Here is a 27,690-nt window from a genome sequence, read left to right as displayed (position 1 = left end):
CAGATGTTATTATGAGAAATGGTCATCTTCAGCAGAACAAAATGTTATGCTAGTAAAATGTAGTGTTACAATGTTTAAACCTTTGACCGCTAAGTTAAGGCTGCTCTGTGCCAGCCCCTAATATCAAAAAGTAAGCAGTTATTTAATGTGTAAATGCAAATTTATGCCACATGTGAGCAGCATCAAGTGCCACTTCAGAAGTGCTTCTGTGCCACCTTTCCAGTGTAAAGTGTCACTTAAAGAATTGAACTGAATATTAAAGTGCATTGCACACATTTCGAGAAGCACATCATCGCTCTCTAGTGTCCAAAGTAGAAAATCACCTTTCCAAAAATAGCGCTAGTTTTACTGAAGGGTTCAATATAAATAGATTCTGCTGTTCTCACAGAGGAACCGCTTGAGAAACAATAATAATAACCAATAAATAACATTGCCAAACCTAAGACTGACCTTTCACATCTGGAATATGAAAAGAAAGTTTTAAAAAAGGACCTGATAAGGTTCTAACAACAAATCAAAACAGTAGAATCACGCAAGACATACTTTTCTTTAATATCTGTTGTACAGTAAATATAAGATCTGTTCTGCAGTGCAGTTTGAAAAGATCAAAAAATAAAATCAGCGTTCTGTTTCTTTAAGGAGTTGCTTGCTCTCAAGTAAAGGTCAAAGGTTGAACCCCTAAAATGTTAAAGGTGAACATGTAGTGCGTCAGAGAGAGAGTTTAGAAAGTAAAGGTCACATTCATCCATGTGTTTGTGTGTGTGTGTGTGTTAGAGAGAGATATCAATGTACAGAGACACACTGGACTGAGGGATTCAATGTTAGCTTCATCCTTGGTCATTTTTGATAGCAAACTCACATAATTTCTCACTTGCTTCGAGATGCAAGAATTTACAATGAAATATGTTTTTATGGCACTTCTTACATGAATTTTTTCTTTTTTTCAGTTTTATTTTTTTGAGGGCTCAGCATTTAAGGCACTTCCTCATTATTGGCTGCAAAATTACAGAATAAGAAATGTTAAAAAAATACTTTGCGAGAGTGTAGGACTTTAAAACAGGACAAACTTCCTTTACAATGCTTTTTACCCAAAATAAAATGTTATCTACTGATAATTTACAACATTTAGACACTCTTTTGGTGTTAAGACACAACTAAAACAGCCATAATGGAGATTTACATGTGTTCTGGATGATTCTGTAGGCAGGTGATGAACTCTTTGACCGGATGACTGTGGTAACAGATCTGATAAACCGCATTAAACAGGGGAAACCTGTAGAGAAACCGAACAACAATCAAAAAAGAGACAGAAATGTTTTCTATACTGTGAAAAACCTAAGTATAGTTACTTTTCCACTAGGTTTTTGTGTTTGAGGATCCGATGAACTTCTGCTGCGGTTGCCGGACCTTGAAGTTTCTGTCCGTTCAGCATTTCCTTCTCAAGCTCCTCGATAGACTGACAACCAACAGAAATATTTAATGATTCAAATGAACAGTAAGGTAACATTTAAACCTGAGGATCGAACATACTTTTCCCGTTTTAGCGAACGCTGCTCCGATTTTGCGGTTGCGTCCCCCGTAGCAGGTGGTGATGAGGTCGGCGACGCCGCAGCTCTCCAGAAACGTGGCGGGAGAAACCGGACTGGCTGTGCAGAACAACCGAGCGAAGGCAATCATCTCCATCAAACCCAGGCGGATCACAGCGGCCTTGGTGTTGTCACCGAAGTCCAGACCGTCACAGAAACCAGCGCCCACAGCTACAATGTTCTACAATAAACGCACATCAGTAAAACACAATCATTACTTGAGTTTAATGTGGCTAAATGCTTCAGGAACAGTAATAGATGGGATGGTTGAACGTTTACCTTTAACGCTCCACAGATCTCCACAACATCAGCCTCCTCCACCACCGTCACACGGAAGTTCTGTGTTTGCATCAGTTCCTTCAGCAGGGGCCCGTGAGCTTTGCTTTTACACCCTGAGAACAAGATTATTATTATTTATTTTAAAAAAGTGGCTGATTACATATATACTACAGTTATAGTACCATATTTGGGCGCATTGTCCTTCTCTATCATTACCATAACACAATATGCTATCAGTTTAATCCTTAAAGGGGTGGTACAATGCCCTTTTTTGCAAGATGTAAAATAAATCTCTGATGTCCCCAGAGTGTGTGTTTGAAGTTTTAGCTCAAAATACCCCACAGATATTTTTATATAGCATGTTAAAGTTGTCACTTTATGAGGGTTAGCAAAAACGCACCGTTTTGTGTCTGGCCCTTTAAATGCAAATGAGCTGCTGCTCCCGACACAGGGGGCGGAGTTTCAAGAGCTAGTGTGTGTGTTAGTAGCTCCGATTACGTCACGCAGACACACTAAAAATTACTGACTCCATTTAAACATAAATGGCAGAACAGTTTCTGACAAAGATGGAGAGACTCGAGAAAAGTGACAACACGTAGAATGCAACAGGGCGTCTCTGAATGGTTAGTTGATGAATTTATGTTGCTGATGTGGAGTTAACTATTTTCAGTTAGCATATTCTGTCAGGATAATCTATAAATCGCTTGTTTAGGAACTGTTGTGAGATGCACACAAAGTGACTTTCTATTGCATGTGAAAAGACGGATGCTACAGTTTGAGCTGACTCACAAATGTGCTGGACTACAACAGCTCTTCCTCTTCTCAACATGGACTGCGTGTTCCCGGGGGCGGGGTTTATGTAAAGTTTAGGGTTGGTGATGTCACTAACCCGGGAGGAAGCTCGTGTAGTTCCAACCAGCTGTTTGTTGTAGTCCTTAAAAAATGATTTCTTTAAAAGCAAATATCTCCCTTTGCTTTTAACGTTGTAACTTTGCAGATGTTGTTTATGCTCAAACAGCAACATTACACACTAATTAAAGTTAGAAAAGTGAAATCATACTCCACCATCCGTTTAATGAATAAAATTGTGTTTAAAAAAAGTAAACTTTTTTTTTGAATGGAAGTGCATTTAGAACTCATGTTTAACCCAAACTGTTAAACGATGTTTGTAATGACATTAAAAACTATTTTAGTCTTCAGAAGTTTATTTTAAGATATTTAAAAGGCATTACAGCAACATTTTTGGGTCTTGTCATGGTAATGAGGAAAATCTGTAAAATGTGAATGATTGTCAATTTTAAATGTCTATCTAGACTAAAACACATATGTTTGTATATAAAATGTTTTGAAATAAAAATATCTGGTCGAAATTGTATCCAACATTTCATATGTCCATATTTATGGAGCCCCTAAAGTGACATGATATTATAGTTCCCTCGCAAAACCTTTGCGTTCCCCCGAGAAACTTTGCGTTCCCTCGCAAAACCTTTGCGTTCCCCCGAGAAACTTTGCGTTCCCTCGCAAAACCTTTGCGTTCCCCCGAGAAACTTTGTGTTCCCTCGCAAAACCTTTGCGTTCCCCCGAGAAACTTTGCGTTCCCCCGAGAAACTTTGCGTTCCCTCGCAAAACCTTTGCGTTCCCCCGAGAAACTTTGCGTTCCCCCGAGAAACTTTGCGTTCCCCCAAACTTTGCGTTCCCCCGAGAAACTTTGCGTTCCCTCGCAAAACCTTTGCGTTCCCCCGAGAAACTTTGCGTTCCCTCGCAAAACCTTTGCGTTCCCCCGAGAAACTTTGCGTTCCCTCGCAAAACCTTTGCGTTCCCCCGAGAAACTTTGCGTTCCCTCGAGAAACTTTGTGTTCCCTCGCAAAACCTTTGCGTTCCCCCGAGAAACTTTGCGTTCCCTCGCAAAACCTTTGCGTTCCCCCGAGAAACTTTGCGTTCCCTCGCAAAACCTTTGCGTTCCCCCGAGAAACTTTGCGTTCCCCCGAGAAACTTTGCGTTCCCCCGAGAAACTTTGCGTTCCCCCGAGAAACTTTGCGTTCCCTCGCAAAACCTTTGCGTTCCCCCGAGAAACTTTGCGTTCCCTCGCAAAACCTTTGCGTTCCCCCGAGAAACTTTGCGTTCCCTCGCAAAACTATTGCGTTCCCCCGAGAAACTTTGCGTTCCCCCGAGAAACTTTGCGTTCCCCCGAGAAACTTTGCGTTCCCTCGCAAAACCTTTGCGTTCCCCCGAGAAACTTTGCGTTCCCCCAAACTTTGCGTTCCCCCAAACTTTGCGTTCCCCCGAGAAACTTTGCGTTCCCTCGCAAAACCTTTGCGTTCCCCCGAGAAACTTTGCGTTCCCTCGCAAAACCTTTGCGTTCCCCCGAGAAACTTTGCGTTCCCTCGCAAAACCTTTGTGTTCCCCCGAGAAACTTTGCGTTCCCCCGAGAAACTTTGCTTTCCCCCGAGAAACTTTGCGTTCCCTCGCAAAACCTTTGCGTTCCCCCGAGAAACTTTGCGTTCCCTCCCAAAACCTTTGCGTTCCCTGGAGAAAATTTTAGTTCCCTCGCAAAACCTTTGTGTTCCTCCGAGAAACTTTCTTCCCCTTTGAAAAACTTTAGGTTCGCTCACAAAACCTTTGAGTTCCTCCGAGAAACTTTGCGTTCCTTTACATTCCTCCGAGAAACTTTGTGTTCGCTCACAAAACCTTTGAGTTCCTCCGAGAAACTTTGCGTTCCTTTACATTCCTCCGAGAAACTTTGTGTTCGCTCACAAAACCTTTGTGTTCTCCTGAGAAACTTTGCGTTCATTCGCAAAAAGCCTTTGCGTTCCCTTGCAATCTTTTGTGTTTCCCCGAGAAACTTTTGTGTTCTTTTCAAGTAAACGCAAAGTTTCTTGGGGGAACCCAAAACATCTGCGAGAGAACTAAATTTTTCCTCCCATCTTGTATTTTTTCCCTCTCCATGTCCCTTTCCATGTCTTACATGTTACATACAACATTTCAATATTCAATAATCAAGAAAAAAAATGAATACCTATATTATTAACAGCGTAAGAGCTACCGTCAATGCTTCCATTTCTGTGTACTTACCGATGGTAGTTTCACAGAATTTCTCCTCAGCGACCTCATTGGCCAGATTGGCTCCCATCAGCACGGTCATGGTGATGCCTAGCTTTTCCCTAATGACATCAGAGATCAGTTTCAGTCCGTCAGGACCCTCATCCACACCCTTACGAAACACACACAGTGATATAGCAGTGCTGTAGGTCCATATACAAACTCAAACTAAACTTCATAAAGTAAGAAATGCATATAAGAAAACTCACCTTAATGAGGGACATTCCCACAGCGTCTGTCTTGATGTGACCCTTGATGGTGTCACAGATTCGGGACACAAACTGGTGTGGGATGACAAAGATAAGGATATCTGCGCCCCTGACTGCGTCCAACAGCTCTGGAACCGCAACCTGAAGAATTTATCACTAGGTTTATTAAACTTTTCTTCATCAAAGACTACTTTTGTGCTTTTTTTCTCCATTAGTTTCAAGTATGTTGTAAGGAGACGCTCCTTTTCATATCATAACTTCACTGAATAATTGCCAAATTTCCAGTGAAGTAGGCCTACTAAATTATCCACCAATCATTGTTGAAATGTAAATGGCAAGGATTTTTGGAGATGCTTTGCGTTCTCACCACATTGGGTGGCAGCTTGTGTCCGGGCAGGTATTTGACGTTCTCGTGTTCGGTGTTGATGATTTCGGTAAGTTTGCGTCCGTCGATCATCTCCTCAAACACCCACATGTTCACCGTGCTGTCAAACGTGTTGTATTTTGCTGCATTGGCACCCACTATCTTGGCAATGGCAGAACCCCTGAGGAAATGAAAGACCTTTGCTTTAACATTAGAGATAAACTGTAATGGATAAGCTAGCACTTAATACTGATGCTGGATCAGTAATGACAGCTGCACGTCTACTGAGGGATTCATTAACAGAAGAATTACTGTGACACATTCTCACACAACGGCTTTTGACTTTGTTGCAACAGGTGTCAGGTGCTGAAGTGGTAAACATTATTGTATTATTTATCATTGGTTTTGGGGAACTACTATTATAGTAATACCATTACAAACATTTTAATTTGTGGCTGCAATAGTTAAAAAGAAAAACTAGCACTGGAAGCATGAAAATCAAGATACTAATTATGGATAATAATAATCCAGTGAAATGATAGCTTTGCTTCAGTATGCAAGGCCAACAGGCTGAGTTATGGGTCAGAAAGAAAATAAAAAAACTGCAGCCCTTTCTTTTGGATTAGCTACTGGACACCTGGGTCAATCATTACTCAGCAAATATTGCCTCAGCAACTACAGCAAGCCTAATAATGCATATTGTAATGTATACATTATAGTCTATATACAAATTATTATATAATTCGAAAAAATCTATGTCCAACATAACCTCTCTGGTAATGATATTATTGAAATATTACGTTAAATATTCCTGGTTTACACTTAATATCCGCTGAGGGTAGCCCTACCGCATTTAATAAACTTTCTAAAATAGAAATAAATTCTGCCTTAAAACAGGTTGCTTACAAATATACTTCAGCCAGAAATACCCCCAGGTTTGCATTATTACTGTAAAACACGAAACAGCAAAAGACGGTGTAGAACAATCAAGCAGTAGTGTAAATGTCACGCACCAGTTGCCGGACCCGATAATGCAGAGTTTCTTGGCCGCCATTCTGCGCGTCTGCCCCGGCTGAAGGACTTCGGTGTGTTTGAGAGCCGCTGACGGACCGGAGCGAATCCTGTGGGCGCGCTTTTAAATATCCCGTGAACGCGCCTCACTCCCCTTAACGCGCATTGGCTCGTTTTTTATACATCAAGGCAGTACAGACTACTGACCAAATGATCCGATGATTTATTATTATTATAAACCATTATCAATCGTATTGGGAATTATTAATATTATTTTTAAATCAGGTTAAGGTTAAAACCTGGATAAGACTTGAAACTGCAAAGGTTAAGCTAATTATCTATTACACAAGAAACGTGTCAACAGCGTTTATAAACATTTTCGTAATCTCAAAACTCGATTAAATACGTGACCTCGTGTAATTCGCACAAAACACACTCGCGCCTCGCGAGACTCCTGAGGAAACACAGCAACATTTTGACGAGACGCAAGTAGGCATATTATCATTAATAACTGCTGTATTTTATAGACAAAATAGAAATGTTTCCTTTTAAAAACTGTATTGGACATGTTTGTGGTGAAATGTTTCCGAAATTTAAGATTTAGGGGCGCCAAAAGTTCCTCAGTGGATATAGCAATAAAAGTTTGACTAACGTCGACAGATGAAATTTACAGACCATTTTAGTAATTGATTTACTTTAGCTGAATAACATCACAATTTGTTAAATCAAAAGGTCTTTAGTGTTAGGTACCAAAAGAGCTCAAAAGAAAATGACCTACATTATAAATCATATTAGATTTCGTATATTGCATCATGTCGCAATCAGTTTTATTTATCACCTCAGGAAATTGAGAGTGCAGCGAATTACACTTGACACTGATGTGAGCATCAATACAAGATAATCTTTATTATAACACATATGGCTAATAGAGAAATACAACATTTGGTCCATTAAAGAAAATAATGAAAAACAAGATTGTAAAGATATAAAATCAAAGCAAATGCATGACTTTAGGAAAAACAACAAAATAGTTAAAACTTAAACTACCAAAAATGTTAAAGTCTTTAGCACTTGACTTCTAAACGCTTTGAATTACTTGAGTGGAAGAACCCATGGCCTATTTGCAGCGCATCTATGAAATATTAAAACACTTGACAGTTTTCCCAGACATGTTATGTGGGTTGCCATGGCCAGTAAGTACTTGCATTGGCAGGTTTGTCATGTTGTTCTTTCAGACTGACAAGTCAACTATAATTATAAAAATTAATCAAATCAACCATTAAACCATAAAGGCAATTCTCCAAATATATTAATACATATCACAGAGAGTATGGAGTGGAAGTACTTTACAGTTCAGGACGAAGCTTGTGACCGAAAGATCTATAATCATACAGGTCAATCAGCAGTACATCTAATCTTGTGAATCTAAAACGACTATTGAACAGATGAGTTCTGAAAAAGTCTTACTTACTGAGCATTGCAGAAAACGTTAATCAGTGAGCTCTCGCCTTCAACGCCAACAGACATGTTCAAGGAACTTCCTCCGAATAATTCACAAAGCTGAGGTACTAAACTACATAATCCGTCATCTATGCTTAACTAGACTAGATCTTCATTAAGTTCATATTATGAGAACATTAAAATAATCAAAGACAATATCGATAATTTTGAAAATAACAAACAACGACCCCTCCAAAAAGTAACTGTTGTTGATTTGCTAATAAGGACAGCGGAAAATGAGCTCAAACATTAGCACGTCTAAGAGCATTCGTATGACTTCTGGTTGGAACTTGGTTTTGTTATTAATAAAAATATCCAACAAAGTCTGTCAGTTTGGTCAGAAAACTACATTTTCCAAAATGACAGCATTTCAAAATCACTTTGAAAATGTACAGTTGCGGAAGCTCGAATCAGGTTAAAACAAGGGTGACAGCACAATTTCAAGGGGTGTTAGTTTGGCGGAGTCACAACAAAAATAAGGTCATTTCTGTACGAGGGGTCATTCCTGGGCAGCTACAGCAGGACAGCACACGATAAACTGTAATATAACTGTAGTGATCAGCATCTGCAGTACAGAGCAGCAGGAAATTCACTACCCAGAAACCCCTCCGGTCCTGTGTCGTAGCAGCCGGAAGCTTGCTTATGTGTTTCGAATGCCAAGAGCCTGTTCCAGCTCCTGTCTCCTTTGCTGAACCTGTGAGAACGAGATAATGTGAGAAATGTCAATAAAAGGAGAGTGATTTTTCATGTAACCTTGGAGATTTCAAACAATATTTCACAGTGGCTAAATAGGAGAACTGCATTGTAAAGCGTCACCTTTGAATAGAAATAACGGCACACGGCCTCTTGAGCCCAAGGCTGGAAGTAGAACTCTGCTCTCCTCTCCTCCTCCGGGTTTCCTACCACATCCGTCATCGTCTGCAAGGACACAGAATTCAGACATCAGCAGAATAAGATGCAGCGGTTATTGATTAATGACTTTTGTCTGGAGCAACCAACTTTCAAAAACTTGTCTCAATATTCAATCGCAAGGAAATACAATGCAACTGCTTTCCAACAGATGGTACATGTTTAGACTGATAAATCGCGCTTGAGAAAACGGATGCAAGCTTTAGTTTCCCTAGCCATTTAGAAATTCAGCATCCCATACATTTGCCTCTGTGACACCTTCCCAACCCCCAAAGTCATTACAAGTCCAGTCAGTCCACTAACCAACACTCAGCTGAGCAAACATACAGATGGAGAAAGACTACAGCTCCGAGCGAAGGTTAAACAATCTCTTCCGAATAGCAAATTTAACATTTATGAACCCTGCAGGATGTATGAAATAAATTGGACCTTCCAACTTCACATGTCCACAAAAGCATGGTATTATCATACTACCAGGACCAAAAAAGTATGGTAATATGAAGTGCACAGTATTTGGTCTCACCTTCAAGTCTCTGCACTGCGACTGGAGCCAGTCATTGATGAAGCCCTGCGGGTCTCGTGCGAAGCTCAACATGAACTCCCTTTGAGTCTTCAGCTGGTTAATAGTTTCGATCGTCTCATGGATCTGAGGGAACAAGCAAACATGTGTGAGGGATCACATTTAACATTTTAATTAAACAACAGTTAGTTCTGCTTCACTACTTTGGATGTGTAGTCAAATGTGAACTTTGCTATTGAACGGCAGTATAAGAGCAATCACACTATCTTGCCTAACATTGAGGTTTTATTGTAGTCTGATCTTTCATCACAGAATGTCACAAAACACAAAGTTCAACCAGTGACTGTGAAGGACAGAGATTTAGACGGTTGCAAACTGACTGGGGAGCCAACTGGGTCAAAGGGGAACAACAACAAAAATGGTCAAATGTATGTGTGAGAGTTCACAGCATAATTTAGTCAAATCCGATTAGAAATCAATAAAGCTTATAAACACTAGTGGTTGCCAATATAGGGTTTTCCAATGTCTGATACCTGTATTTACAGAGCAAGGTGACCAATATCTAGGGTTGGGTATCGAGTTCGATACTTTTTAGGTACCGACCGAATTGCCTCGATACTACCGAGTATCAAAACATGTCTTGTTTTTCAATACCTAAGGGGTTAATCTAGTCAACGTCAGTGAAACAAAAATCATGCAGCATGATTGGCTGTGGCGGAAAAACACTAACGTTAGTTTACGCGGTTCCCCAGAGAGACGCGGCTCGTCGCACGTGAGGCTGTAGTGTGTGTGTGTGAGCGGCCCATAGACTGTAAGGAGCGGCCCAACCGCCCCAACCCAGATAGATAGAAAATATGTGGAAAAGATCAAAAGTTTACCTACTTATGTACCACACTCGATGCAATATTTTCGACAAGATAATTGCTGCCAAGACCGGCAACACGATAAATCTGAAGACACTTAAAAGCGCACAGAATACACTTGAGAGTAGAAAGTTTATCCGTCTTCGACTGCAAGAACTGGAGCGCGTCACAAATGAACCGAAACTCAGCGTATAGGATACTGAGAAATAGGCCTTGACGGTTAAAATATGTCTACTTTTAAACGAAATAAATAGTTTGATTATGTAATCCATATGGGCGCACGTGCGTGTTCATGCAGGAATGACGAGTCAACATCGCCATATTCTTTGCAGCCAACACACTCAGTAAACACTTGTTTATTAATAATAAATTTAAATATCTCCTTGCTATTTTTTCCCGACACATCCATAATCATTAGGCTGCTTTCGCCAGTGCTTTGCGGCAAGCTTTATGTGTGCTGCGTGAGGCATATATCCCGCACCCTATTAGCCTATATTTAATTCAATTCACATTTATTTGTATAGCATTTTTCACAAAACATATCGTTTCAAAGCAGCTTTACAGAAAATGCATGTGTCTAAATTACAATTTAGAGTGATCTGTTATCAGAGGTGACTGTGTGTAATGCATTTCAATTCATTTTCATTCAGTTTCATTGTTAAACAATCCATTAAGTTAAGGCAGAAACAATGAGCTCATTGGGGTATAGAATACATATTGTTAAATGATTAGGAAACATAGAAAACTTTAGCATTGGTGCTTTTTTTACAGACTCAAAATATGAGTGTAAAAAAGTCAACAAACTGAAGAAATTTTTTTTAGGTAATGTAATATTGTTAAAAACGGATTTCCTAAAATTGGTATCAAAAAAAAGTATCGTACAGGAACCGGTATCGAAGTCAAGGTATCGGTATCGAAAATTTTGTTACGATACCCAGCCCTACCAATATCATTCAAATATATGACGCAAATTCTTGATAGCACATTTGGCGAAATTTATTTAATAAAGCTGCAGTCCGCAGTTTTTCCTCTTTGTCGCCATCTCTGTTCGAAATCTGCAATTGCAGTCATTCGCGGAATTATCAACTTTACGTGAGTTGTAGTTCGACACGGCACAGCCGGATGAACACATTGAGGAGAGTGTGCAGCTGTGAATCACCGCGCTGGTGTCGATACTAGCATTCAGAATCACAGATTATTATTTTTGGAAGTATGACTAACATCAATTTTCACCAGAAAATGTCATCTGAACAAGTAAGTAACATCCACTTTTGTTCTGGTTCTGACATTGAAGTAAATCGCGCTGATTAAATCTAAAAATTGCTTATCACGCAAAACCGTGCAAATTAGACTTTGTTCTCAACTTGTTAATGTTAACAACGTCAGCATTGCGTGATATGCGATAACTATTCCTTCCGATATGTATCCTTGTTTTCGCATGGGTCCGGTTGCAGTCTCTTTCTCTCTGTAGCCACTCCGAAGTCCGAACGAAGTCTTTTGCATTTTACAGCGGGTGAATCTGTCGTCTCGTCACTGTTGATTGTCGTTTTAACCTTTCTGGATCCGCCTTCAAATTGATAAGTTTAATTATATCAAGTGCTGTGAGAAAAGGCTATAAATCTCCACGTACAGCCTACTAGCCGAGACTCCTTCTTTATGTGTACAGATGTGATGTAATGATGCAAAGAGATGCTCGAATCTCCCGCGGAAATCCACCAGTACCACTGGAATTAAAAACATTACAAGCTTACCGTTTTGAATAGAGCTACGGCAAGCAGATAGCGTTGAACACTGGCTGGTTATGTATTTTCTCAAATATGTATTTTGGATCATTTTTAACCCCAAAAAAGCTACAGACTGCAGCTTTAAACAAGTCAAAAAGTATTATAATATTTGAAAAAAGGAAAATCAACATTAAACATACTTGATCCCTTAACCTTCATTATAAAGGGCTCTATACATGAATGCATAAACTTTCAAAGAGGAAATGAAAGGAAGTGAACTTTCACTCCCAGCTGATTTATCTTACTGACTGAAGCAATTCACAATCTCTCAAGCTGAAAACCATGATTACATCAAGCATGGAGTAACCGGGGCAACAATGTAACCACGGTGAGTCCGGTTGCTATCCCTGAAGTGGATACTAGACTACTAAAGACTCAGCAAACAGAGAGGAATAAAAATGAAACATGACAGAGATGATGGAAAGCAGGACTCTTTTTCCTGGACCACTCCCTGTCTTTTATCAGCAACATAGCCGCTCGAAAACATTCAGACCTGCGGGTTGCCAAGAGTCACTTTGATATGCAGCAGACAAGCACAGGATGTGCCAAAGCAACAGCGCTGATCTTCAGAGAGAACGAGAACAGAAGCAGTCTCCCCTTTGGTGATGTGCCAAACACTTTGAGGACTGTTTATCCAACCAGAACAAAGACGAAAGTTTGGAGGCTTTCGGCCACATGCGAAACTTTCGTACCTTGTTGTCGAGGCCTGCGATCTCCTGCTGACTGGCAGTGGACAGCAGGAAAGAATTCATCTGGGTCTTCAGGGTGTCGTCCACCTCCACGTCTATATCGTAGCACGCCGTCTTCTTCTGGTCGTTGGGATCCACGCTGAGATACAAACGGATGTTCAGACGTTACATCACAGATGAGGAAGAAGCAATGATTTTGAGTGACAACATTGCCGACAGTTACCTTATGACGTGGTTGATGATGATTGGCTCGGGGGGCATCAGTAGTGCATGCAGCCGCTGAGGGATCTCAGAGAACTTCATCCTCTGGGTTTCAAAGATCTGAAAATGAGGAGAACCAGCAACTATTGGGTTTCAAAGATGTAGAACAAAAACAACCAGCAATAAATGGGTTTAAAAGATCTAGAACGAGGAGAACCAACAATTACTGGGTCTCAAAGATCTAGGAGGAGGAGAACCAACTATTCAAAATATTTCAATAACTAAATCTAGACCGAGAAAAAACTTCAACTATCTAGGAGGAGAACCAACAATTACCGGGTTCAAAGATCTAGAATGAGAAGAACTAACAGTTATTCTTTAGAAACTGTTCGAAAGCCATCAGGATCAGATATTCATCTTTCTTTCGATTCATGACTATTCAGTGTTACAGAAAACAAGACAACACTCTTTAATAACTGACAAATGTGACAATAAAAGGTCATTATCCATGTTTAAAAGAACTAGAAGAACCAACAATTATTCCTTAAAATAGATTTGAAGCATCAAGATTGCAGATACTATCCTGGTTAGAGGCAATTATACAACTTAATCCAATCAAACGCATATTGAACATAAATAAGTTCCACTACAAACAACTAGCTTTTGGACAACTTCCCGAAGTCATACAAAATTTACATGCATTTTCAACTAACTATTTGGAGCTTTCCATTGGCTCAGATGGTCAATTTTCCTAAGTAGGCATTTCCAGTATAAGACTACATTCAGCAACTCACATCATGTTACGGTCATCAAATGGCCTGTGATTACATTGTTAAAAGCATCAAAAGACAAACTCCATAGTCTCTGTTACCTGCTGGAGGTATTTGTCACAGTTGATGAACTCTCGTTCATGAGGGTCCTGGAGTTTGTGGGTCTTCACGTACTGCCACAGAGCCTGAATGATCACGGGTCGGGTCTGAGTGTGGATCCCCAGCAACCGGGCCAGCCTGGGGTCCAACTTAAACTGAGGGGGCTTGAAAGAGATTGATTCGTCCCATTAGTCCCATTCACTCAAAATACTAGGCCTACTGAATGAAAATGAAATCTAAAGACAATATCATCCTGCAGAGACATTTATCAATATGGGGTGGCACCACCTGCTGGGTATGTTTGGAATAGCATACTTAGTACGTGTTTGTCATCACCTGGTAGTCCAGCATGAGCAGTACAGTACAGCGGACCCCAACATCTCCGGGCCTCTTCACCTGAAATCCGTCGGTCTCCTGAGTCGTGGCTGTTCGGTGCCACTGAAATCAAGACAAAGACACTTCAATAACTGACAATTGGCACAAAAGTGACAAGAAATGGGATCTAGTGGACTGTAAATCAGTGCACTAAGTACTACAGTTGAGAAATGCACTATTCTGCCTCTCACCTCCACCAAATGATTGTCAGGTCCATATAAGTCTTTATCCAACTCGATCACTAAAGACTTGAAAAAAGAAGAAAACTTCCTCTTCTGCTTGGTGGCTTCATATTTGGACACAGCAGTCTGAGGAGGAGAAAAAAAAACATTAAGAGTTTTCAGAAATAAAAAAACTCTTGTTGTACTACAATGTCAATAAAGAGCCTCGCTTACGTCTTCAAGAAGTCGTCCCTCCACACGCAGCTCCCAAGATGCAACGGTACCCTCGCCGTCCTCTGCATCCGGTTTGGCAGGATTGAAGGTGTTGGAGATAAATATCCGTAGTTTTCTTTTTTGCTGCACAGAACAAACAGATGTTGAGTGACACCTTTCAATCAAATGTAGTTCAAGCACATAAATGATGGAAGCACAGGCGCATTTTTTATTCTTCTGAGTCAAATGACCAAAATATATCCAGAACAGTGTTGGTAAATAACCTGCATGTACCTTGATGGGTCTCTTGAGAGCTTCTTGAATATCGAGTCGCTTGCGCATGATGGTCTGGTCGAGCTTCCTCTCAAACGCCAGCAGGTCCATGTACGCCTGAGACTCAGGAACAAGTTCTCTGATCTAAAATCAAGCCAAAGAGAAAAGGTTTTTTTTCTTATTTGCATGGGTAGAAAAGGTATAGAGAAAAAAAAGTCCATAACATTCTCTTTTATCAAGATTTTTGTAGTCGCTGTCGCGTTTGTCATATTGTTCTTTATGTTCCGACACCAACGAGACCAGCAGCTCTACATTAATCTTGCCTTGCATCTTCCTCGTCTTATTTCTTCCCGGCAGTGTAGACGCTTGGCGTATATCTTCTTCGCCATTACGTATGTGTGCTCGGCAAGACCGTTTTGTGTTTGAGCGCCCCCAAGTTGTGTTTTACTGTAACTTCAGAAGCTCCAGACACGTGAGCAAAAGCGCCAATCTCAAACTAATGTCAAACTAAAAAAACGAACCCGAGGCGTTTTAAAAAAAAATGACGCTTTTCCGCGTGGCGTTTTCCGCGTCGGTGCGCACACTCACATTGGCGCCCTTTGTTTAGTCACGAGGTGTTAAACGTCGGCGAATATCGCGCGCGAAATTCATCCCGGTGTGAACAGGCCTTTATTGAGGAGGAAAAAAATAACAGATTTCATGGCCACTTACTCTTTGAGGTAGGATTTTATCTGCCATTTTCTTCTTCTTGGCACTAAAATGAAAAACAGCAACATAAGAAAGAGCAACGAGTCTAATTAAGCACTTCAAATGATTTCGGTTACTTACTAACAAAATCCTTAGGTTTAATTCATCAACTGAAGTGTTAACTGGACTCACTGTTGGTTGCGATTCTGTTGCTGGACCTGCTGGATCTGATTTGGCGCCGGTCGCTTGCGGGACGGGTCCATGACTGGCATGCCGGGGCGGGACACAGGACTGGCCCCGTAACCTGGAGGCCCCATGGAGGGTCCCTGAGGGGTCATACGGCTGGCTGGAGGCATTCCTGGTCTCTGCAAATGTAGGAATGAAGGACAGTTATCCGATTGGGCGAAGACCATGAAATGCTATTTCAATGTAATTTCACTTGAATGTTAAATGAGTGGATTATGTATTGAGGTAACAAAGGGAAACCACTGTGTGTAACTGTTGTATTAACAGCAGCATTTCTCATTTCATCTTACGGACGGTTCACCTCTTGTTGTAAATGTCAAGAGCTGAACACTGGAGTCTATTAATGCTGGAAAAGGGCACTTAAAAGTGCACAAGCTGTCGAGTCTTTTTTATGACAATTTATCAAGTGCAGATTAAAATGCTCAAATCATTCCTCTTCATTCTGTTTATACCTTTAACCCTTTATGGCACTGCCTTGCCGTATGGCATCAATTCATTTATACTCATTTCCTTGTTATTCAGAAAAACATACAATATTGCACTACGGGAATTACAAGGCAGGCCTTAACGTAGCCAATGATGTGCTGTTTTTAAGTCACATGACATTTGAATGTCCCTCCAAAAGTCTCTTCAACAAGGAAGACACCTGTTGAAGTGCTCCAGAAATTGCTCTATTAACCTCATTTCTAAACATCTCTTCTCAAGGGGAATTTTTTTATAGCATCTTTGCTAAGAAAAGTTTATATTTTTATTCACAAATCAACTGTCTAACATAGTGTTACTGTAAATTGAGAAAATATCAATGTTTCCATATGGCAGTGGAATTGCAGTGTATGTCCCCATTGGGATTTTTTTTATAGATGGTAGCATCAACAGTATGATTGCAGTTTATTATTTGTTTGAAGTGCTGTAGTAAAGTTGTATTTATATATAAATAACAAATTGATTTCTTCTTTTCAGAAAATGAATACAGCAATATTTTACAGGAAAGGGCAATGGGAAGAGTGCAAAATAAGCTCTTCCATGTGATGAGTGAGGATGAGTTAGCCAAATTATTGGGAATGATAGGTATTAAATGGGATCTACTTATTTTTGGTTTGCATGAGTTCCAAGTATGTTTGTCAATGATCCATAAATCTATTATTTTCTAAAATAAATGTGGATTTAAACAGAAAAAATCTAAATATTTTTGTTTTTGTTTTATTTTTTACATTGTGTTTCATTTGCGTTGGCATATGGCAATGTTTCCCAAGTAGCTCCCCCCAAAACATATTTTTTGATAGAAGCTATTTCATGTAATAAAAACTTATTTGAATAAAGATTTCATGGTTAGAATATAAAGCATACCATAGAGGGTTAAGTGAATCAATAAACAACCTTGAATCTCAAATCAAACATGTGGAGAATGCAATTTGCACAAAAACTAATAGTGGGAAAAATGAGAAAACTGTTTTTCTCCCAAGTAAAAGAGTAAATGCATTCATGGTTTTACTGAAGGACGTACACAAACAAGAAAAACAGCAAAACAAAACCTTCCATCCTTGAATGCAAGATGCAGTCAGCACAAAAACTCCACATATTTCATTCAAACTAATTGTAGAACTGGTGATTGGTGAACAACACAATACCATTTTAGTGGCCCTAAAAGTAGCTTAAATCACAATAAAGCACACAGAAATAATTGAGTAGTAAAATAAGTGTCACAAATCACCATTCTTTATACAGATGGTCAACGATTTACTTAAGAGTTAGGCTAGTTCACCCAAAAATCTCACCCTGAAGCCATCCTAAGTGTATATGACTTTCTTCTTTCAGCCACAACACAATCTGTGAAAACTATCCTGGCTCTTACCTTGATTTTGTAGCCCAAAAAAGCTCATCCATCCATCTGAAGTAAGCCATAGGGATTCATTTTATGGATAGATGTGCTTTTTTGGGCTTCAAAATCAAGGGTAAGTTACCATTCCCTCCCATTATAAAGCTAGGCTGTTTTATAATATAACTCTGTGTTCGACTGAAAGAAGAAAGTCATACACATAGGATGGCTTGAGGTTAAGTAAATTTTTGGGTGAACTAGGCTATCCCTTTAAATTGTTTGCTGATGATAGTATATTAAAAAAAAACAAATGTATTCAGCTGGAAAAAAAATAGAAGCATTTCCACGGATGGTCTCAGACACACTGCATGCAATATATAATGTAACGTTATGTCAACATAAACAGACTGGCCATCACGAACCCATCTGGATGATGCTCTTGTAGGCCCCACCAACACACAAACCCCAGCATTTATGCGGAGACTCTCCTTACATCATCACTACTAACTGATGATTGCTTTTCTTTTTGTACATTTTAAGTTAAACTCACAAAAATAATCTGGTCTGGTTTATTAATCAGAAGCATATGACGTTTGATGCTTTGCAGTGACCTAACGTTACTCAAAACAACATCACTGCGCGCGCGCAAATCAATACAAAATATTCTGATTTTAACACTTTTAATTCATTTCAAAAGGTTCAGAATGTTTAGTGCATTGAATAAACACATGAATCCGACAGGCAAACATTAAAACAAAACCCATCCGTTTAGGTTTGGCTGCTTCTTTGTTCTCCTCGCGGCTTACCGGGTATCCGGGCATCGGTGATCGATACATATGGTTCTGCGGGCCGCCGGGTCCCATCCGTCCTGAGGGCGTACCGGGACCCATACCGGGCCCCGCACCGGCTACTGGCGGCCCGGGTCCTAACGGGGCTCCGCCGCCTCCGGGTGTCGCAGGCTGAAAACCACTACGCGCCGCCATCTTCTCCGCGAGCCGCAAACGGACAAGAGCACCACCGGTGTGAAGTGAACGAGTATCGCGAGAGTTGAAGAGAACCAACGATGAGCGTTGACGGAGTCTCGCGAGATTTGAAGAGATCCCGCCTTCGCACTGACGACATCTGAAGAATATTAGCTGTTCAATATTTCTATTAAAGAAGATACAAAGAAAAATGTATTTTATTAATAATATGATTATACTTATTAATAATAAACATTTTATTTATGGATATAGCGGTTACCAGTGAGGAAAGGCTTTTATGTCGACTTTTATGGTTTTGTTAGATAATTAAATGTTTTTTTAATAGTAAAAATGGCAGTTACCATGTTTTTTGGCTGATTGATTATCATTTGTGTAGCCACAGTTTAAGTTAGTTTAGCAAAATGAGGGTTAATCTGTGGTTATCATGGTTTTACAATAACCATCTTTTATTTGGTAGCAAAACCATGGTTAGTTTTCGTAAGGGAAGTAGGCTACAAAAATATTGCCTCATGGGTTGTAAGTAATTAAAAACATATAGCCTACAAACTTTATGAACAAAAATTAATAATACAAAAGTGAGCATTTGGCCCAAATGGATGTGTATAAATTCACATAACATCCAAAAGAGGGAGACAAACACCCATAAATAAGATGGGCTAACAACTCTGATATCAAAATAAAGCATTAAAACCATTTCCTTATTACTTGGTGCTTCGTCACGTTTGTCAACCTCATGCATTTTGGTTGCTATAAATAAAAACAACATAAAAACAAAACAGATATAGAGAATTACTATGTCATCTATGTGATGAATGAAACATCACACTCTGAATAGTTAAAATGGCTTCTGTCCACTGCAGTGGGCGTCAGAATAAGATTAGATCCAGGTAGAAGTCAAGCATCTCTCTCTTTATGTCCTTCATTTTGACATTTGGGCTTTCATCCTAATGCACAGATTTATACACACACAAAGTGGTTCATATAAGCACTCACAGCGGTTGATTAAAAGGGCCGAGCAGCTTCCTGTAAGTCACACATCATTGGTCACACACACACACACTCTGATGATATCATTAAACTCTTTCCCATTAGCGCTCTCTAAAATCAATCCCTTAATTTGCCGTGCAAATATATGTGTATGAGTGATGTATTACTGGTCAAATTTTTCCATAGAGACTATAGAAAAAAATGACCTTTCACATTTGTAAAATTCCCTAATATTTCTAGTTTCTGGGTATCTTTCAGATCAAGTATCACGGACACTTGTAAAAGCATGTTTGTCATCATTATGAATGTGAATCCTTGCGCAGCCGCTTGAAAGGTTTTATTAATTGCATTGTGCTGACAGGAATAAACTTCAGCTAATTTGGTGCAATTAGTTGCAGCACGTATGAAACAGGAACAGAATGTCTGATTCATCTCATTAGAAAATAAAGAGTTGGCTTTACATTTCAGTCGCCTTCAATTTATGTCATCTTCATTAGGCTTATTCTCCCTTCTTTTATGATAAAAGAGGATGTTTCATTGTTATTGAGCCTTCATATTCTGAGAGAACAAGATATTAGACAACATTAGCAGGTCTTTAGATGCTCAGAGGGTTCAACAAACACAAATATGGACATCAAATATATATTCACATATGGCTGTTTAACAGCCCCTTTTTTTGTCAAGATTCATCAAAATCAAAGTAAATATTTTCGGTCAAAGATCAAAGGTCAAAGATCAGTTCTCTGAGACGTTGTAGTATGTTGATAGCTTATGAAGCTCTATGAAAGATTTCATGCCCAGGAATATCATATGCCATAATAGGCTGTCGTCACAATAACAAATATGAGATTCCAGCTGATATAATCTGGTTATTATTTATTTCTCTTTATTGAAAACGACCATAAATCACACACTAGACCTCAATAAAAGTGACAGATCCACAATCCCTTTTTTCCAAGGTTATTTGTTTGTGCAAATCCTACATTATGAGATAAGCGCACAGCTCTCATGTGTGACTGACATTAGAACATTTTTGAAAAACACATCATTCATAGCTATTGTGCCATCAATGTTTATCCTCAGAATAATAGCCGTTATTAATGCTGGTCATTATTGCTGGCCTGGTAATGTATTTTTTTTTTCTCAATCGTATCGAATAATAGAGCTATAGATTACATAAGATCTATTTTTATTGTCTCTTTTCAGGAGAAAACCACATAGACGTCAGATTCAATTGACTCAACTGTGAGTAACTTACTTGCCTTCACTATATCCTTACACCAGCGTATCAGTGATGGTGCAGGGCTCAGGTACAAGTTTTACCATCTTGTAGCCAGTCGTAGGATATCACAGCGTCCTTCTCCAGAAAATGATTATTGAATTATTGATTATTCAATCATTGAAAAATGTTGCAATCGGTGACAGATGCTTCAAGATGCTGGACCTCCTAAATCTGATGGATATGCAAAACTGGCATGAATGCAAATGAAGGTCTCTCCAGTCGACCCGGTTCAAAAGCGCGAGTCTCTGGTTATTATTAATCCTCTGGAAGAGCGTGATGACATTCTTATCAGTGACAAACGGCTGCAGCTTCTAATTGCGCCACGAGATCTGACAGGATAAATTGGCACAAGGGCAGAAACTCCCGACAGTTGCATTATGGGAAATGAATAGTAACTCATTTTCGATGAGCGAGTACCAGTGTGATGAACTCAGAGAGGCTTGTAGGGTACTTCCATTTTCACAGTTTCAGATGATCTGATAAATTAAGTGACACAGCTAATGTGATAATACTTTATAGGAATGTCGCACCTATCAGGTGACATGGACATCAGTGTCAGTCTACTCAATTATGTAGACGTATTATAAAACGTGTGACATTTAGCCTAGAGGAAGGCACTGTTGTTCCACATTGGAGAGAACCCCCCTTTTTTTTACCATGGTATTAAAGCAACACCAAGTAACTTTTCCTCAGCGGTCGCCCTACAGGTTGGAAGCGGAATTGTCCATTACCGCTGTCATAAATAATTTAGCCTACCGCAGCCTACACGCGCACGCTCGCTGTTTATCCAGCACCGGCTTTGGAATCAACAATGGCAGACATCCCAACCTGCAAGAAGTCATTTCAGGGAGATATATCTTGGTGACTGGATTGTTGACGGGGGGGGGGGGGGGGGGGGGGGGGTGTGTGTGTGGCGGGTTGACTAGCTTTCGTTAGGCACACTCGCAAGGTCTCTCGCTCTCTCCCTCTCTGCCGTGCTCGCGCTATGTATGTTATGCGCGCAGTATGTTCTGTCTCGCATGCGCGCTCTAGATTCTGGGAGATTTGAACTAATTTGCGGGCATCAGGGAGACGCTATAGACTTGGGATGTCTGCAATGGCCACAGACAATTTGAGGAAGTGGTGGGGGAAGTGACGTATGCCCTAAAGCAGTCAATTTTTGTAGTTCTTTTTGTGCTCGGGTTCCTAACCCGAAACCCGAAGTTACATAGTGCCAGTAAAAGCGATACAGTCAGACCACGTCAGGCTATGGCAGACGTGTCATTTAACTTATTTTAAGTCGATGTACCATCACAAGGGTCTTGGAAATATATTATGAAGGTTGAAAAACTACATAGTGTTACTTTAATGTGTTTTTATGGACATGGTAACATGTAACCATGGCTTTTTTTGTACCATGGTATTCTTAGATCTTAGTTGTACAAGGATACCTTTAGCATATTATTTTTTAATGTACAATGATGTATGAAATCTACTATTAAGGATGGATAGTATGTGAATTTGATGCAGCCTTAGAAGGATATTGGTTCTGTTGTTAACTCTTTTCTTCTAAAGTGTTTGAAAACTCAGAAGCGAAGACCAGGAGACGCGCGCGCGCGTGTGTGTGTGTGTGGGGGGGGTTACATAGAGGTGGAGACACTCTGAAACAAAGCATGTTGATTCAGCTGGTTACCTGATTTCATCAGCATAACAGTGTTACTCAGAGCCTTGAGATGCTAATCCAATCAGCCCGATTAGATCAACAAAAGGCCCAGCTGACCTTTGAGATGTGACAAGAGGTTAATGTCCGACACCTTGAATGCCTCAAAATGGAAAACAGTGTGCAGAACTTTCTCAGTTAAAATACTTTTGTATTGGAACCTAAATTAAACATTTTAATAAATTTGTAACCCTACAGTTCGAAACCAAACAAACTGTGCATTCACGAGAGCAGCTGTTGTGAATGGAGAATAAATGCATCTTTCAAAATGCATGTGTTTGATGCATTTGAAGGACAAGGAGGCACTAGTGTTGCACTACAAGATCCTCATCAGAATGCGCTGCCGGTTGTGTCGTTGGCAGTCTTCCCTGCATCTGCACTTCAGCGCAGAGACTACAGCAGGAAATGACATTCATCAATCATGTGTGATGTTCTCCTCTTCCTTTAAACATATGCTGGACCACCACCATCCGATCCAGTCCTTGCGGGTGACTTTGGAGAATGCGTTCCAAAGTCTGTTATTTATATTTAATCATGGTTCCGATGCCTTTAATACTGAGAAGAGTCCACTGATGATCTTGATGGATGTCTCACGCTTGGATGTTTCTCTTATTCCTCTTGGGTTTGATCTGCTCATGCACTCGTATACTGTATCCTGATAGCGTCTGGTGCCCATGAACATCGCCTTCATCTTTCATCTTCCTGTTTCTGCTTTCCATAATGTAGGTTCAAAATGAATTCTACAGTACCTGCTGTTTGAATTCATGAATAGGTTTGAGGTAAGTGAACATTAAGGCCGGGGAATTGGGAACTACCTGTAATTCAAGACCATTTTTATTCCAATTTTTTTTTTTAAAGAATACGGCAGCTGAATAATTTCCATGATGTCCGGTTTTGCTAACAGTTCTTGAAGGTCTGCGTTCTTCTGCTGATGCGAGCGAAAAATTGTACTAATAAACTGTGAAAGTGCTTCTTCGCTTTTGAATCTAAAGCATCATGGCTAAAGTGAGGTTGCAATCTAATATAATTCACAAACATAAATTAATCCTGAAGAATTATGATTATAATCTCCTACTTCTAAAGTTAAATGTGAACAATCATTTGACATCCACCTCAAAGCTGAATGAAATAACAATGAGACGTTAGTAAAATTATGAATGAGATTTATTATTCCTTCATAGATAAATAGAACAGCCTATAATCTGCCGACTGCACTATCAGGCAATATGTATGTTTGTAGTAAAAAAACAAAACAAAGCAAAGTTTAACAGAGTAATAATGAATCTGCTGATTATCATGATAACACTGATAAGAATATTTTATCATTCTTTAACATCACCTTTACATTTCGGTGGTCTTATTTGTGCTTTGATATGAAGTTCGCGACATTAACAAATACGTCTCGCAAGTACAGAATTCAAACAAACAATAATAAGTTGTTAAATACACAGTTCAATTTTCATTAACAATCAAAATAAAGACAGAAGAATAACAGTCTCACACGCACATACATGCATACGCACGCACAACTAGAATAATGGTATGTCGTACGAGTGATCGGTCTGGTCCACCTAGCAATACAAACTCTTTGGTTTGTTACATTCTTGATCCTGGGAAGTTTTTCGTCCAGAAACAGACCAGTCGCGCAAATGATGAAAGATTCGTCACATACATTCATGTTCAGTCACACCCTCATGCACTCGTACGCAATCATGTTTTCATTCAGTCGCCCTAAAAGTATTTGGCCACTTGAGTCACACTTACAAATGCCTGAATATTATTTCAGTGTCCACAAAATATCAAAGCAAGTGTCAAAACATTTGATAAAAAGTAAGTTTGTTTCTTAAACAATAAAAGGAAACATGGTGTTAACCCTTTCCCCGCCAGTGACAGAATTTTTCGGCTTCCCGTGTTTTCACTGTTATACGGTAGGGGGCGCTATTACACATCTTCTGGAAGATTACTGAAAGTCCAGATCAAAACACATGGGAGGAAGATGCAGAAACAAGCGATATTAGTGGTGCACGATATATCGGCCGCCGATATAATATCGGCCGATATGGTCAATTTTTTACACATCGGTATCGTTCCGATGTCAAAATAGGGCCGATGTGAACAGGCCGATAATCATTCCTGTGTATTTGACGTGTGTGTAGATGTGAGTGTGGGGGCGGGGATGTTTGTTTTTGCACGAGCGCATACATTACAAGCGCAAGTCCTGTCAGTTTAAATATCAAGAGCAAGAAGGGTAAAGACTGGAACTTGCGCGCTGTTTTCTGTCAGCCTTACTAAGGCGTATTTTTGTCCCGCCAAAGCCTTATTTGACCGGTGAGTGATGTAGATGAGTGACTGCTGCGCTTGTTAAACTGAGAGAACCAGCAGAGAGAGTGAAAGCCCCGATCTCACCGTCTTCAAACTGTCTTGCTCTCTTTCCCTCCCTCGCGCATATTAATGAATTGAGTTGACTGAATATCTTTGAGAATACACGATGGTAAAAGGTCGGAAGTGTGAATTGTGCTAAAATAACGTTGCCTTATCTTCTCTGAAAAACTTTCCACACATTCAGATGACATAAACCACACTTTCAATAAACAAAAAAAATCTATCTAGTGATGAAATGTTTTCTGTTGAGACAAATCTTGTGCGATGTCCTAAACTGCCTGGATAATCACACAAACGTGTGCCGTGGTCCGATTCGCGAACTAATGACTCCTTTGAACCGATTCACTTTAATGAATGGTTAAAACAACTGATCTGTCCAACACTGAACTCAAGAGACATAAATCGGAATCACTTTACAATAAGGTTCCATTTATTAAAGTCTAGTTAACTACATTTGTTAACATTCTATTAATATTAGTTTCTATGCAGATTTACTCCATGACAAAACCACCCCAGTCATTCTTGAATGATTCATTCTTTCCAAATATAGCTATTCAAGTCATCTGGTGAAATTGTTTTTATATCGCAATATATATCGCAGAAAAATAAAATATCGCAATATCATTTTTTTTTACCAATATCGTGCAGCCCTAATCCTCGCTATGTGTTTTCTATACAGAGATTTCGACATCGGCAAATATCGGTATTGGCCATAACAGCAATATTAACATCGGTTATCGGTATCGGCCACAATTTTCACATCGGTGCATCACTAAGCGATATCATATGTAATCATATGCATATGTAAAATAACGCGATTATCAACATTAAAAAGCATATAAATCAAAAATGTCTAATATTACTGAATAAAATGTGGACTCAGGACAAGCGATAGGACTGTGAAGCTCTGGGGGTGTTGATGGACTCAAATCTACTCCATCTGTGTTGGAATATGATCCAGATATAGTATTAGACAAAAATGCGCTTTTTTCATTAAACTTACCCACATTCAAGTGTTAATAAAAAAGAATCCATGCAGCTAAAATAAAACTTTTGTTGTTGTTGTTGTTTAAAAGCAGAGGGTCTGTTCTTTTGATACATTGCATGTTCAGATATTCATACAACAAAATATTCTGGGGGTCATGAACATTTTTGTGAAAATGATGTTGGTGGCTGGCAACTTAAAAAAAATAAAATAAAAAAAACGCTGGTGGGGAAAGAGTTAAAAGATAGAGGAAAGAGCAAACAGTGTGAAAATGAAGACCTTCAGGAGAATCCACTAAAAACACCTGCAGATTTAAAGACGACAAGCAAAAGTGATGAAGGAAAGCGAACACGAGTAAAGAGAAAACGACCCTGCAGCATTTGAGATGCGCAACTGCTTTCTAATGCAACTATTCTCACGCATTAGTAAGAGTAACTCGAGTGTCACAACATCTTTTGGGGCCACTGTATCCTTTTGAGGACTTTCCATTCACATCTATTGTTTGTTTGTCAAATACCAAACTAATCCTGAACGTAAAATAAAACTTTTTGGCATTTTTAGATATGAATTTATACATTGTTTCGTTTCTTTTTGAACCGTTGTATCCTTGTAGAGATGTTCTCACAAGGTGCTTTTGTCAGCTTGCTATTCTTCTGGGGTCACGGAGAAATGTCATCCCCACAAGAACAGCAGAACCTGCACACGCACACATATACACACTTACACAAACTTTACACCATCTTCCAACACCTGTATATAATTGAGGCAAGCTTGGCGATAGTAATAATGAAATCGAAATCAAAATAAAAACATGCACAGGACGACCAGCATGCATTTACAAGATGAGACCTGTAACACAATGTCATATGGGACCCGAACCCTCCAGCGTCCCGAAACCCCCCCGTGACGCATGTAATGGTCACCTTGTTCGGGAAGTTACATACTCGTGAGATACAGAATCGATCCAGCAGATGGGACTAATGAGGCTACATACAGTGAGTAAGCGCTATATTTATCTACTGATCTACATAAGCCACTGGTCTGAAGACAGTTTCGAGCCGTCACTATGTACACAAAAGGCATCAAGGTCCAGCTGCGAGAAGCTATTCGATGTCCGAGTCACATTATGTGTAATTTTGGCGTGGGGTAATCGCTCCACATTTACGAGGCTTCAAGGAGTTTTGTTTTTGAGGCAGTATTTCCTTTAAATTCTTCAAAAAACATCAAAAGTTTTGCACATTTCCATGTAACGCGTTAGTGAACATATAGTTTGTTGGTTGGTACCGTTCCTCCGATGTCAGGTTATATCTCAGGACATGGTGGTTTTCCCGTGTGTAGCAGATCCAGAAGGTTTCTCTGTAATGTCCGGTTGTGAATGGAGTCCGTACTGATGTGATCGGCTTTGGTTGTTCTCTGTCAGACAGGCTGCTCTGGCTTTAAGCTCAGCAAGTGAAGTCCTCGAAGTTGCCCTGGCCAGGATGGTGAGGTAGCATGTTGGCTGGGTAGGTTGACGGGGTACGAAGGTTGTCACAGGGTGCCTGAGAGGAAACAGATCATCAGAAACTGCACAGTATAAACTGAATACTATTCTTTTGAAAGTAGTACATGAAGCATTACACAGTATCAGGGCTTGACATTAACACCCGCCAAATATGTGGATGGATTTCAGCAGTGGCGTGTAATGCAGTCACTCCTACTTTGGCGGGTTGAATTATATA

General features: G+C 39.8%; 3 protein-coding genes across 6 annotated transcripts in view; all 3 read right to left on the bottom strand.

The window, feature by feature from the left end:
* Nucleotides 1-1,029: 1,029 nt before the first annotated feature.
* On the bottom strand, nt 1,030-6,658 carry gpd1b (glycerol-3-phosphate dehydrogenase 1b). The gene is made up of 8 exons (XM_056234966.1): nt 6,551-6,658; nt 5,541-5,718; nt 5,174-5,314; nt 4,938-5,076; nt 1,866-1,978; nt 1,531-1,767; nt 1,350-1,456; nt 1,030-1,273 (listed from the first exon to the last, which is right to left on the bottom strand). The coding sequence occupies exons 1-8, from the start codon at nt 6,589-6,591 to the stop codon at nt 1,177-1,179; spliced, it is 1,053 nt and encodes a 350-aa protein (XP_056090941.1). The 5' UTR covers nt 6,592-6,658; the 3' UTR covers nt 1,030-1,176.
* A 771-nt stretch (nt 6,659-7,429) lies between these two features.
* smarcd1 (SWI/SNF related, matrix associated, actin dependent regulator of chromatin, subfamily d, member 1) lies at nt 7,430-18,693 on the bottom strand. The gene is made up of 13 exons (XM_056234965.1): nt 18,461-18,693; nt 15,785-15,957; nt 15,617-15,659; nt 14,927-15,049; nt 14,654-14,776; nt 14,450-14,566; nt 14,220-14,321; nt 13,886-14,047; nt 13,037-13,134; nt 12,817-12,952; nt 9,481-9,603; nt 8,865-8,966; nt 7,430-8,742 (listed from the first exon to the last, which is right to left on the bottom strand). Exons 1-13 carry the CDS (start codon nt 18,635-18,637, stop codon nt 8,689-8,691), a joined length of 1,533 nt encoding a protein of 510 aa, XP_056090940.1. The 5' UTR covers nt 18,638-18,693; the 3' UTR covers nt 7,430-8,688.
* A 7,626-nt stretch (nt 18,694-26,319) lies between these two features.
* The window catches only part of asic1b (acid-sensing (proton-gated) ion channel 1b), a 196,035-nt gene continuing 194,664 nt past the window's right edge, over nt 26,320-27,690 (bottom strand). For all 4 annotated transcript variants that reach the window (XM_056234957.1, XM_056234958.1, XM_056234956.1 and 1 more), the window contains one exon: nt 26,320-27,510. In XM_056234957.1, the coding sequence (XP_056090932.1) occupies nt 27,415-27,510 (96 nt within the window). In that variant the 3' untranslated portion in view covers nt 26,320-27,414. The remainder of the gene's footprint in view (nt 27,511-27,690) is intronic.

This window comes from Rhinichthys klamathensis, unplaced genomic scaffold, assembly GCF_029890125.1.
Source record: "Rhinichthys klamathensis goyatoka isolate OS25496 unplaced genomic scaffold, OSU_Roscu_1.1 h1tg000410l_1, whole genome shotgun sequence".
In the NCBI taxonomy this organism is placed as follows: domain Eukaryota; kingdom Metazoa; phylum Chordata; class Actinopteri; order Cypriniformes; family Leuciscidae; genus Rhinichthys; species Rhinichthys klamathensis.
The sequence above is the reverse complement of the archived record's forward strand: the minus strand, read 5'-3'. Positions and strand labels throughout refer to the sequence as shown.

Excerpts from the sequence above, each read along its gene's own strand:
- gpd1b (XM_056234966.1), bottom strand. The coding sequence starts at position 6,591 with ATGGCGGCCAAGAAACTCTGCATTATCGGGTCCGGCAACTG. Across the intron at positions 1,979-4,937 it reads ATTCTGTGAAACTACCATCG|GGTGTAAAAGCAAAGCTCAC; the intron begins GTAAGTACACAG and ends TCTTGTTCTCAG. Across the intron at positions 1,274-1,349 it reads CACAAAAACCTAGTGGAAAA|GTTTCCCCTGTTTAATGCGG; the intron begins GTAACTATACTT and ends GTTTCTCTACAG.
- smarcd1 (XM_056234965.1), bottom strand. The coding sequence starts at position 18,637 with ATGGCGGCGCGTAGTGGTTTTCAGCCTGCGACACCCGGAGGCGGCGGA. Across the intron at positions 14,567-14,653 it reads AGGGACGACTTCTTGAAGAC|ACTGCTGTGTCCAAATATGA; the intron begins GTAAGCGAGGCT and ends TCTCCTCCTCAG. Across the intron at positions 14,048-14,219 it reads TGCTCATGCTGGACTACCAG|CCCCCTCAGTTTAAGTTGGA; the intron begins GTGATGACAAAC and ends ATCTCTTTCAAG.